The sequence below is a fragment of the Peromyscus californicus genome, unplaced genomic scaffold (genome assembly GCF_007827085.1).
Source record: "Peromyscus californicus insignis strain IS unplaced genomic scaffold, ASM782708v3 Scaffold_12__1_contigs__length_115047231, whole genome shotgun sequence".
Taxonomy (NCBI): domain Eukaryota; kingdom Metazoa; phylum Chordata; class Mammalia; order Rodentia; family Cricetidae; genus Peromyscus; species Peromyscus californicus.
In genome coordinates, this window is record NW_026294413.1 from 23,294,748 (window position 1) to 23,307,394 (window position 12,647).

The following is a 12,647-nucleotide window of genomic DNA, read 5'->3' on the forward strand; positions in this document are numbered from 1 at the left end:
CTTTACCGAACACATGACTATACCCTTTATAGACACAACGGGGCCTGCAGAGCAGACAAAAAGTAAGGCATCTTCACCTAGTATGGGTCCAAGGAGTGGGTATGTGATTCAGTAGGTTAATCAGTCTTTCTTGCAGAATTGGGATTCAAGACCAGCTTCCTCTTTCCCCTTGGAATATTCACCAAATGGCTGTGACTCTGAAGGCAGTGTCATCCATGTCTATATGTGCCTCCTCCTCCTCCCCCAGGAACAAGTGGGAAAGACAAAGGAAATGGAGCAAAGGAATGAGGAGGCCAAACCAGGGTCGAGTATGAATATTCTGATCCCGCCCCTTGGTGCCGCCACTCTATACCCTGATGCAGAAGCCCATTTTTAAAGGAAAACTCCACCCCTTCCCCTCTTTCTCCCTTCAGCTCTCCTCCCTTGAGGTGAGCACCTCTTGAACCCCTCGCCCCCCATCCCTCTCTCTTTCCCTCTCTCCCCCTACCTCTCTCTGTGTGTCTCCCTCTTTCTGTCTCTCTGGCTCTTCATCTCTCTATTATAATAAAAACCATTTCCACTCAGATGCAGTGTCTGGGTTGTGTATCTCCACCTGCCGCCCCACCACCACGCCCACGTGGACTGGGTGCCCTCCAGCCCGCCCCTGCATCTGAGGGTCCCACCGCATACAATTCCTAACATGGAGAACCAAGAGACTGGGCTCTCTTGCTATGCACGTCTCACAGTTCTCTGGCACTTCAGTGTTTTCCACCCTGCGCTTCAGAGGCCACTGCAGGGAGATAATAGTTTCTGCTATTTTGCTTAGGCTAATTTAATTCAGATTTGTATCACTGGACATTTAAAAAGAACTAAAAATAAATGCTTAAATAGAAAGAAATATCTTTTTTCTCCACTCTATTGTAACCTTCATGACATCAACAGTTCATGATAGATAGCACTGTAGACTTCCTTCTATTTGAGACTGAGGAGGTTTGTTAAACATGCTCCCAAAGTAGTTTCTAACTTATATCTCCTACTTAGATGTTGTTGGGTTAAAATACGTTTTTAAAAGTTATAACAAAGTGTATATAATTTTGACAATTCTCATAACTTCATAAAAATCTCGTATTTGTACATTTTAAATTTATGATTGTGTGTGTGTGTTTGTGTGTGTGTGTGTGTGTGTGTGTGTGTGTGTGTGTGTGTGTGAACTAGTGCCATGAGGGTGTGCTTGTAGAGGTCGGAGGACAACTTGTGACAGTCGGTTCTCTTCTTCCTCTACGTGGGTGCCGAAGATCCAAGTCAAGTTGACAGGCTCAGTGGCACGCTCTTTTACCAACTGAGTCATGTCACAGGCCCCAAATCTGTATTTTATAAGTGGGAGTCTTATGTAAATTCTATTATCTTCGAGATGTAGGCCTGAAAAATAGCAATTTGCCATGCGTTTATTATAACTTACAAAAGAAAGTGGATTTGTAGAAAGGAGACCTTCAGAAGGACTGTGTCAGGAGAGTTACAGGTTCATCACAGCCAGCCACGATGAGGTCCTGAAGTAGGAAAGCATTGACATGCATGTCGTCATACCATAGGCATCATGGGGTCTTGAAGGAAGAGCCTTCATTTCCAGTAGGACAAAGAGAATGTCTCAGTCTTACAGGTTTTCAGGAACAGGGTGTGGTAGGGAGGGGGCAGAGGAAGTATAACTGCAAACCGTGTGACCAAGCCTGGCCTAGCCTTTGTACCAGGAGTCACAAGGCAGAAAGGCAACAGATAAAGTCAACTTGTAATTCAAGGTTGAATTAAACTTGCACACAGCTGCAAGGGGAGGAAGAGAACTTCAAGGCCAAACAGGATAATTTTTTTTTTTTTAATCAGGTCTATGTGCCAGCAGAGAGCCTGTAGGGTCATGTGGCCTGGTTTTCCAAAATTGTGAGAGAGCCAGGTAGAGGAGGGTCTGTGATGTAACAGTATTTCTGGATCGACAGAGTATTTCTTAATGTCGACACAAAAACACACAGGTCTCATTTTAAAGGGAATAAGAGATAGTTTATTCTGGAGCCGTTTTGAGTCACCGTATCCGGGAACACAGACTTAGCTTAACCCAAATTCCGTGTTCCAACATGAAAACAATTTCATGATGTTTTTACAGTGTTACAAAACAAAGACATAAATCAAAGCAAGTTTAAAATACATTGATGAACTGGGCAGTGGTGGTTCATTTCATTATTCTCCACACTCGAGAGGCAGAGGCAGAAGGTCTCTGTGAGTTTGAAGCCAGCCTGGTCTCCAAAGCGAGTTCCAGGACAGCCAGGGAGAAACCCTGTCTTGAAAAACCAAAATAAATAAATAAATAAAAATAAAAATAAAAAAGTAAATACATTCACGGGCACATCAGAGAGGCAGGTACATAGAGATGGGAGAAGCTTTTCTAAAGGCCTAAGATACTATCTGAGAACATTCTTACCTTTTGGATTAGTGGAATCTAGTAGTCTGCTAAGTTAATAGATTCCAAAAGGTTTCTATCTATTAAGTCACAAGTTTTCAGTTCTGACTCAGAAGTGGGCAAGAAATGGCTGTTTGGTGAGGCTAGAACTAGTCCAAGATAAGGTAATTAGCCTCTGGACCTGCAACACTCCCATTTCTCCACAGTACTGAAATCCTAATCAGCCAGTCACTTTCTGAAGACACAACTTCTTTTCAAAAGTTTCCTTTGTGCTGAAGAGATGGCTCAGGGTTTAGGAGCGCTGAGGTCCTGAGTTCAGGAACCCCAGAGGTCCTGAGTTCAGTTCCCAGCAACCACATGGTGGCTCCCAACCATCCTTAATGAGGTCATACATGCAGACAGAACACTGTATACATAATAAATAAATAAATAAATACATCTTAAAAAAAATACATGGAGATTAAAAAAAAAGTTTCATTCACAGAATGATAATCATCAAAAATTCATAGGCCATGTGTGGTGGTGTATGAGGCAACCTGGTCTACAAAGTGAGCTTTAGGACAGGCTTACAAAGCGAGGCCCTGCCTCAAAAAATTAAGATCAAATTAAGAGAATTCATGAGAAATACAGCAAACTAACAAAAGTTAACTTTAATATGTTTGTGTTTTCTCCTTTTGGGAATATTTTTGTACAATTCAGGTTGGGGTATATGTGTATCTATGTTCTCTCCATTCCTAGCAGCTAGGAGCTGAAGAGAAAAAGAAAATTAGCAGTGTGTACACACTGACACCTCCAGCACCCAAGAGGCAGAAGCAGAGGCAGGCAGATCTCTGTGAGTTAAAGACCAGCTTGGTCTACAGATTCCCAGGCAAGCCAGGGTTATGTAGTGAGATAATTAGAACAAATGTATTGGTCAACAGGATGTACAATAGTGTTCTCTCTTTTTATCCTATTTCCTTGTGGGGTGGGCGGTGCTTTCGTTCACCCAGGGACTCTCTTCCCAAGCCAATTAGTACATTTAAGTAGACCCAATAATACTTTTTTTGTACTTAGATTTCAATGACAGCATGCAGGGCACAGCTCTACATGTTTGTTGTATTTATGTTAACTAGCACCTTTCAACAATCCTGTGAGAGCTGTTTTGTGATAGGTAGAACTCTAAAGATGTTCATCATGCAAAGATTCTTGTCTCTATTCAGCAAAGCTGTAATCCAGGCACTACTCTGAAGATGTAATTTCAGTCATACCTTAAAGCGTAGGGGAGTTAGTCTACCAACAACTTGAATGAGTTTAGAAGCAGATTCTGCCCCAGGCCCCTGAGGGAGCCTTACCTGTGCAGCTTTAGATTAGGGACTAAAGAGAATTGGAGTGCTTGGTTGTATTCTGGTTATGGGTGGGGTAGGTAATCAATGTCAGAATATTGTTGGAACAAGATTGGTATGGTATCTGTCATCCCAGAATTCTGGTGGTTGAGGCAGGACTGCTGAGCCATAGAAGCCAGCATGGGCCGCATAATGAATGAACTACAGAAGGAGTCCATATTTCAAAAAAATAAACAGCTAGGAAAGGGCATATTTGATCTACTTGTCAACAAACAGATATTGTTTCCATCAGTATTAAGTTTCCTGACTTGTGGTTAGAGTGTTCTTAGGAGGTAAGTGTTCAAGTATTTAAAGATGAAATACATCCATTATGTATGTAGTCAGCGTTAAAGCAAATGTGTAAAGTAAAGCAATGACCATTCCATTGTCAGGGGAATAAAAAATCGGCATGGACATTCTATGCAGAATGCATCTGGAGTAAACATGAGAGAAGATGGGATGAGAAGGAGCTGCTGAAATCGGGTTGAAATTTGGAGTAATGAAGACAGCAGTGTTTTTTTTTGTTTTTTTTTAAGGCATTCCGCTCCACCCTCCTAAGGTCAGGTTGGGCCAGCGAACTCAGTCCTAGGGATGAGAAATCGCCAGACAATTGCAGTTAAGGTTACACACACAACACGATCCAGGCCGGGGTGTGTGGCCGCACCTCTGCAAGCCGATTCGGTTGGGCTCGCTCCCTCCGGGACCCAGGCACTTTGCGCTTGCGCGGGGACGAGCCCACTCCTTCCCCTGCAGTGGGGGAGGTGACTTCCTGAAGGTCATTAGTCCTCCACTAGGTTTCCTCCGCGTCCTTGGCCTTTCTCTCCGCCGAGCTTTCCCTCTCTCCAGTGTATTATAAAACTGATGCTTAATTGAGACAAATCCGGAATTGTATGAAAAGTTATCTTCCTCTCTCTACCCCCCTCCGTGAGTGGGCTGGGCCGTGGGCCGGAAGCGGAAGTGCTGGCCAGCGTCTGCGGGTTCCGCTCTGGCTATGGAGGAGTCTACGATCAGGGAACCGGTGCTGGACGCCAAATCAGAGGTAAATGCGGCCTGGGAGGGGAAGGTGCTGGGGCGGACGGTGGCGCCCGGAAGGCTTTTCTCTAACTTGTGTTTCTGCTTCTGTTCCAGGTCACCTGCCAGGTGAGTGACCGCCCCACGCTGTCGCAGCTGCGGCCATGCCGTCCCCGCCCCTCTTCGTGGGTCCTTCCCCAGGGTTGCATTTTCCCCTTGGACCTGAGGGGATAGCCGCTGCCAGTGTGATTTAGGGTGCTCTGCCCACAGAATGCAGACCAAGCCTTGTTCCGTCTTAATTAGTCAGCCTTTATGCCAAGGTAGGATTATGGTGTTTTAAAACGTGAGGGTTAACGTGAGCAACTACTAATGTTTGCAAAGATAGCTCCCTTCCTCTTCTTCTCTTCTTTTAACTTTTTGTTTATTTTGCTTCTGTTGAGACAGGGTCTCGCTGAGTAGCCGTGGCTAGCCAGGAACTTTTCTAGGAAGACCAGATTGGCCTTGGCCTCTCAGAGATCCACCTGCCTCTGCCTCAGAAGTACTAGGATTAAAGGCGTGTGCCACCAAGCCCAGCCATTTCTTTCTTTCTTTCTTATTTTAATATTGGTGTTTTGTCTGCATGTGTGTCTGTGTGAGGATGTCAGGTCCTCTGAAACTGGAGTTACAGACAGTTGTGAGCTGCCATGTGGTTGCTGGGAATTGAACCCGGGTCCTCTGGAAGAGCAGCCAGTGCTGTTAACCACTGAGCCATCTCTCCAGCCTATTTTTTTAAAAAAATATTTTTATTTTATGTGCATTGGTGTTTTGTGTGCATGTATCTCCATGTGAGGGTGTCAGATCTTGGAGTTACAGACAGTTGTGAGCTGCCATGTGGATGCTGGGAATTGAACCCGGGTCCTCTGGAAGAGTAATCAGTGCTTTTAATCGCTAAGCCATCTTTCCAGCCTTGCCCAGCCATTTCTTTAAGGAAGTTATTTTGAAGATGAACGATAATTTTTCTAACCTTTTATATTTTATATTAGGAAGAAAAATTTGGCTTTCTAAATTAATAATAACATTTCTCCAAGAAAGTCAGAAAACTGGAGTTTTAGATCAGGAGTTTCCGAAGTTCACATAAAATGTAAGAAAGTGGTGAAGTGAAAACATTGTAAAACTGAAGGGGCCAAGAAAAGTGTCTATTGACTGTTACTTGTCTCCAAATAATTTTTTTTTTCTTTTTAAGTTGAGTTAGGCTCTCCCTAAACTGTTGAGGCTCACTTTAAACTCAGCTTGTAGTCCACACTGGCTTCAAACTTGTGATTGTCTAGCTCCAGCATCCCTCAAGTAGCTGGATTTACATGCCTGGCACTCACTGGCTTATCTTGCTGTTGCTTTTGAAGACTCTTGGGAGGACTAGAAGACTCTTGGGAGAGGACTAAACTCTGTGATACCGAGAAACCTACTTATCTTTGCATAACATTATAGGAGTTAGTTGCCCTTAGTCGTTTTTTTTTTTTTGTTTGTTTGTTTGTTTTAAGATTTCTTTTTATTTTATATGTCTATATAACACATGGGTCCCTGGAGGCCAGAAGAGGCCTTGGAGTCTCTGGAATTGGAATTACAGATGGTTGTGAGCTGCTGTGTGGGTGCTGGAAACCGAGCCTGGGTCCTGTGCAAGAGCAGCAAATGCTTTTAACATCCGAGCCTTCTCTTCAACCAGTTAATTGAGTCGGTATTATTATTATTATTATTACTCAGTCTCATGAATTATTTTGTTCATTCTCTTTACATTATGTGTTTTGTTAAAGATGTCCTGAGACTGAACTGTACTGGGCTATAGTTCTTTTTTTATTTATTTTATGGAAATTTTCTGCCGTAAAGCAATACAAATCTATCCCTTCCACTTCTGGAGGTCAGAAGGATAAACCCAATCTTACCAAGGTGAAGGAGGGTTTGGGTGTGGCTGGAGGGGAGGGTCTCCTGTTTGTCTTTTCCTGTTCTTAGCTGCCTCCTTTCTTGGTTTGTGCCCTGTGCATGATCCCAACCCCTGCTTCTTCTGACTCAGACCCTCTTGCCTTCCTTCTACAAAGAATGATTACATTGGGATCACATCCAGGACAATGCAGCCCAAGATCTTAATTTTGTTACATCTTTAATGTCTGCTTTCTCACATGGAGAAAGCCCCTGTGATTAGGACATGGTCGTATCTGAGTGATCAGTGTAATCCCTTCCACACAGTGATTCACCAGTGACTGGTCATATGATTATATATATTAAAAAAGCCAAAATAATTTACAAGATTATTAGAATTAATAATGAACTTGGGAATATGATTCAGTTTTGGGTGTTTTTGTTTTTGTTTTTGTTTTTGCATGTTCAGACACAGAGCTGAAAAATATAGTTTTAAACAAGTTTCACAACTTGAAAAAAAATTATACAGTATGTTGCAAATAAACCTACCAAGCTAGGTTTGTATGCCTGTAATTCCAGCACCTGGGTGACTGAAGCAGGAAGGTCACCACAATTGTGAAGTCAGTCTGGGCTTTGCAGAAAAATCTTGTCTCTACCACCCCCCAAAAGAAAACAAATAACAACAGGAAAAACAAACAATGAAAAACACCTCTAATGAGCTGTTTTACACCTTTATGAGGAAAATTACAGGACCATCAAGGTGGATCACTGGGTGAAGGTGCTTGCTGCCAAGCTTAATGAGTTGAATAAAATCCCTGGAACACATGGTGAAGCAGAAGACAAACTTATTTCAAGTTGTCCTTTGGCCTCCACATGCCCAAGTAAATACAAATAAAAAAAATTTTTTTAATTGTGAAAAACAATGGGTCTAGCATGTAGGGACCTAAGAAGTTATTACTTGGTCCTAAGTAATTAGAAACTGAAAAGTCAGCAGCTCTTCTTGTGTCTGTCAGAGAAGTATATCACTAGGCATACATTAATTTCACTGCAAAAGAAAATCAGCTAGTCAGCAAGTATATTTTGATTGCCAGCCACCCTCTCATGTTTGGAAGTAAGACAGACAAATTCTTAGTGCCAATATCAAGAGCTGCATTTATCCAGTTCTGTTTGATGCCCTGGCAGCCCCGAAGAAGCAGCAGCAGGAACCATTAAAAACACAGTAGTCATTAAGCTTTTCTTCTTATACAGTCAGACAGACATCGGTTTCTGTTCTGGGTTCTGAAATGTGTGACCTTGAGTCCATTATCTAAGCGCTCTGAAACTGGGTTTTGTCATATGCAAAAGGGAAATAATAACTTATAAAACTGTGGTGATTCAGTGAGGCACTGAACATGTACGTAGCCTGCCCGGCATGTCACCTGTCATGTGTCTGTCACGAGGACTGATGAAATCCAAAGGCTCATCATCACCACTCATCTAATAGTAGGTTTGAGCCGGACAGTAACAACTGTGATGGTTTCCACATGCCTCAGGCAACGGTGAGGACCATGTCACCCATCTTCTGTTTTAGGACTTGGGTATGGAGCAGCAAGAAAGGTTAAAAATGCTCCAAAGCATTTAGGGTGCCCGGAAGTAGAGAAAAAATTAAGCCTGTTACAAAAAGCCACTTTCCACATCTTCTGTTGTACATCTGGTGGATGTTTAGGTTCCTTTGTTTGACATTTTGCTTTTCTCTGCTTGTTTTCTGATTCTGCTTATCCCCTTTGTTTTCTTCATTGCCATTTGGCCAGTTTTTGCCTACCAACAGAATGAAGCCTTTTCCTTGTACTATCACCGATATTGAAACAAATAGAAGACTGAAGACAGAAATTGGGTATTTGTTCAAGGCATTGGTTTCTCACGGGATATTTGTGCTGTTGTGTTAAAGCTTATAGATTTTCAGTGGAAACTGGGCATGGCTGTGAGCTCTGACAGCTGCAGATCCCTCAAGTATCCGTATGTGGCAGTGATGCTGAAAGTAGCCGATCATTCTGGCCAAGTGAAGAGCAAGTCCATCGAAATGACAATCCCACAGTTTCAGGTTGGTAGTTGAACTCACCAAAGTTAGTATCACTACTGTTTCAAAAGCTGCATACATTCTTTCTCAAGGGAAAATGTAGACTTATTTACTTGCAAATTGATTGTCTTTCCATCATATTAAAAAAATATTCTATAAAGTTATTTTCTCTGGGAGTTCGTTAAATTTTTTTAGTAAGATTTGTGTAGAGTGCCCTTTAATTACTATAATAGTTTTCGATGAATATATTTAGGAATATTTCATCTTCCCTGTGGGATATTTACTCTGTAATTAACCTCTTACTATTTTTCTTTAGGTTTAATAATAATTTTAAGCAAAGGTAATCTTTTTGGGGGCTAACATTGACATAGGGTTTGTAGACTTTACAGGGTGCAGTTCAGAGCTAATAAGTATTGATGGGTCTTACCAGCTAGAGATTTAAGGAACTCAGTAGTTTATGCTTAAATTTAGGCATTCATATTATTATTTTACTTACCTTCTGTTCAAGGAAGAAAACAGAAGTGTCTTATTTAGGCTTTTCATCACTCTGAAGAGACACCATGACCATGGCAACTCTTAAAAAGAAAACATTTAATTGGGGTGGCTTGCTTACAGTTTGAGATTCAGTCAATTATCATAATGGTAGCATGCAGGCAGACATGGTGGTGGCTACATCTTGGCTTACAGGCAACAGGAAGTTACTGTCACACTGAGGGAAGCTTGAGCAAAAAGAGACCTCAAAGCCTGCCCCTACAGTGACACACACTTCCTCCAATAAGGCCACACCTCCTAATAGTGCCACCCCCTTTGAGGGCCATTTTCTTTCAAACCACCACAGGGAATGAACACTAAGTCCAATTTCCTTTCGAATGGATATTATGGGAGATGGCTATCATTAGCTGATTTAACTAGCATGTACTATTTTGGTTTGGTTTTCTATGACCCCTTCAGTAGCTGAAGCATATCACAAAGTTGAGCACTCTAGAAAAGCAATCATAGTGAATGAAATGGAAAGAAAAAGTTAATTTTTTGAAAAAGATTAAAAATGCATTGGTTCTGGGCTTCCTTTATTTTTTGTTTCATTTGGGATACATGGGTGTTTGGTCTGCTTGTGTATCTGTATCCCTACCACATGCATGCAATATGCACTGAGGCCAGAAGAGGGCATCAGATCGCATGGGACTGGAGTTTCAGACTTGTAAATGGCCATGTGAATGCTGGCAATCTAACCCAGGTTCTCTGGAAGAGCAGAGTGGAGCCATCTCTTCAGCCCTGTGCTTCTTTTTTTATTTGTGTATGATGTGGGTGGGGATCACACCTACGCCTTTTCATGCGAGGTAGATGCTCTACCTCTAAGCCAAGGCTGTCCCTCCCCATCCTGGGCTTCTGGAAAAGTCTTTCATATACCACTGTATGACCTTTGAGTTCCTCTTTATAAACTGTATTTTAAGAGGCTCTTGATAGATAAGACTACACACATTTCTTCTTATTAATGTTGATAAGGGTTTGAAGGAATGAGGTGTGGGGAAAGGAAGTGTAGTGTGTAGTCATTGACTGAATGTGAACCTCAGGCATTTCAGTCATGCACATGTGCAGGCCCTTCCTTCTTCTGTGCAGTACACTTCTACAGGTTTTTTCCTTTGGGAATAAATAAATAAATAAAGTAGTAAACAGAAAATCACCTTTACCCTGAAGCATTGTTGAGGTGTAAGTGATAGATAAAAATTACATGTTTTCAGTGTACAGTGTGATTTGGTAAAAATATATGTTGTGCAGTGACTGTCTGTGAAGGTAATTATGTGCATTACCATACAGTGTATATAAATGTATGTGCACTGAGAACATTTAAAATCTACTCTCATATTCTCTCACAATATGCTATTATTACCCATACTCAGCATTCTATTCCTTAGATCTTCAGAACTTGTATAGCTAAGTTAGTACCCTTTAGCCAACATCTTTACTTGTTCCCCCACCTCCAGCACCTGACAACCACCTTTGAGTTCCTATATCTGTGAGTCCAACATTCTTAATATAAGTGAGGTCATATGGGGCTGGAGAGATGGCTCAGCAGTTAAGAGCACTGGCTGCTCTTCCCAAAGTCCTGAGTTCAATTCCCAGCAACCACATGGATGGTTGGGATGGTGACTCCCAACCATTCGTGATGAGATCTGGTGCCCTCTTCTGGCCTTCAGGGACACATGCAGGCAGAACACTGTATACATATAAAATAATCTTTTTTTTTTTTAAAGTGAGATCATACAGTGTCTCTCTTGCTGTGTCTTGTTTGTCTTTACCATGGTCACTGTGTTGGAAATGGCAGGACTTTTTCTCTTATAGCTGAGTGATTCCATTGTATGTATATGCCTGTGCATACAGTGTGACAAATAGTAACCACATAGATGTAGATGCTACATGCCACTACTATGTATGCATGTAAGGAATTTGAATATCTGCGGATTTTGCTGTCCATGGTCTGCCTTCTGAGCAGTGCTCTGAGGATACTGAGACATGTACACATGTTATGTACATGTGTAATGTTTTCTTCAGGAGACAGTACTTCCTGTTTGGTTTTCAGATATGTCTTCCTGGGGTTTGTCTCAGATTTGCTGTGTATTCTGTGCCCTCTTGTCTAGGAATGTTTGTCTCTCAGTAATCTTTACTCAGGATGTAACATTAAAATGCAGACTATATGTGTGGTGGTTATATATAATTAAAGGAACTATGTAATAGACTCTAAAAGCAAAATTAATATTTTTCCCATTTTTCTCCAGAATTTCTACAGACAGTTCAAGGAAATTGCTGCTGTAATGGAAACTGTGTGAGAACTGACTTATGATTCTAAAGTAATGGACTCTACTTTCCAAAAAAGAACTGCATATGGATCAAAGGATATTTATACAACGAAAATTGCACTTCTGGGACTGGAGAGATGGCTCAGAGGTTAAGAGAAATGGTTGTTCTTCCAGAGGATCCAGGTTTAATTCCCGTACCCACATGGCAGCTCACAACTGTCCATAACTCCAGTACCAGGGGATCCTACACCCTCCCACAGACATCTATGCAGGTATAATTTTTATACCAGTGGTATAAAATAAAAAATTAAAGAATTTCACTTCCTAATTTTTTCCCAATTGTTAAAAAATCTGATCAACTCAAATTATTTTAGTGGTGACCAAAGCTTTGCCTTTTCAATGAGCTAAAAGTGTCTGTTGAATACTAATGTATTACATAATGATATATGTAATTATATCTTAACAGATAAGTAAATAATACTCTTAAATGCAGCACAGCTTTGTATATCAGGAGAAAATTTTCAAATCTTATTGATACAGATCTAACTTTATGAATAAAATCTTGTCTGGAACTTATATGAAGTTGGGAAAGTAATCATTGTTTAAAGCTGCTTTACAAATTCAGTTTTATAATATTCCCTTTGAAATAATTAAAGGAATTACTTGAAAGAATTAGTGAGAAGAGTGAGATTTCATTCACACATTTGTAATCAGGTTAAGGTACTCCAATCCTTGTATTAGCTTAGCATTCCACTGTTTCTGCTGCTGCTATTTGTAGACAATTCATCACCAGTAATCTGCTATGTGCAGCACAAGCCAGAGCATCCCCCAATAGTGTCTATACCCATTTCTGTCTTCCTCCATGCTGACTGTGTTGTGGTGTTCTGAATGAGAATGGTCTCCAGAGGCTCATATATTTGAATACTTGGTCTCCAGTTAGTGGAACTGTTGGGGAAGAATTAGGAGGTGTGTCACTGAGGGTGGACTTTGAGAATTTCAAAAGCCCATGCCAGGTCCACTGACTGACTGCCTACATGCCCACAGATCAAGATACAAGCTCCAGCCCCTGATACCCTGTTTGCAAAGCCATTACCCTCATGCTATATAGAAAT

At 41.4% G+C, this 12,647-nt stretch overlaps 1 protein-coding gene across 3 annotated transcripts; it reads left to right on the forward strand.

Moving 5' to 3' along the window:
* The first annotated feature begins 4,568 nt into the window (after window positions 1-4,568).
* Commd6 (COMM domain containing 6) lies at window positions 4,569-12,111 on the forward strand. Of its 3 annotated transcripts, none has more exons than XM_052732570.1 (4): window positions 4,569-4,822; window positions 4,912-4,923; window positions 8,612-8,764; window positions 11,515-12,111. In XM_052732570.1, exons 1-4 carry the CDS (start codon window positions 4,775-4,777, stop codon window positions 11,563-11,565), a joined length of 264 nt encoding a protein of 87 aa, XP_052588530.1. In that variant the 5' UTR covers window positions 4,569-4,774; the 3' UTR covers window positions 11,566-12,111. The 3 variants fall into 3 exon arrangements, with proteins under 3 accessions (XP_052588530.1, XP_052588531.1, XP_052588532.1); XM_052732571.1 differs by having other exon boundaries at window positions 4,597-4,822; window positions 4,912-5,114; XM_052732572.1 differs by lacking the exons at window positions 4,569-4,822; window positions 4,912-4,923 and adding an exon at window positions 6,400-6,501.
* Window positions 12,112-12,647: the final 536 nt, after the last annotated feature.

Coding starts and splice junctions, on each gene's coding strand:
- Commd6 (XM_052732570.1), top strand. CDS start 4,775: ATGGAGGAGTCTACGATCAGGGAACCGGTGCTGGACGCCAAATCAGAG. Junction 8,765..11,514: donor TGACAATCCCACAGTTTCAG/GTTGGTAGTTGA, acceptor ATTTTTCTCCAG/AATTTCTACAGACAGTTCAA.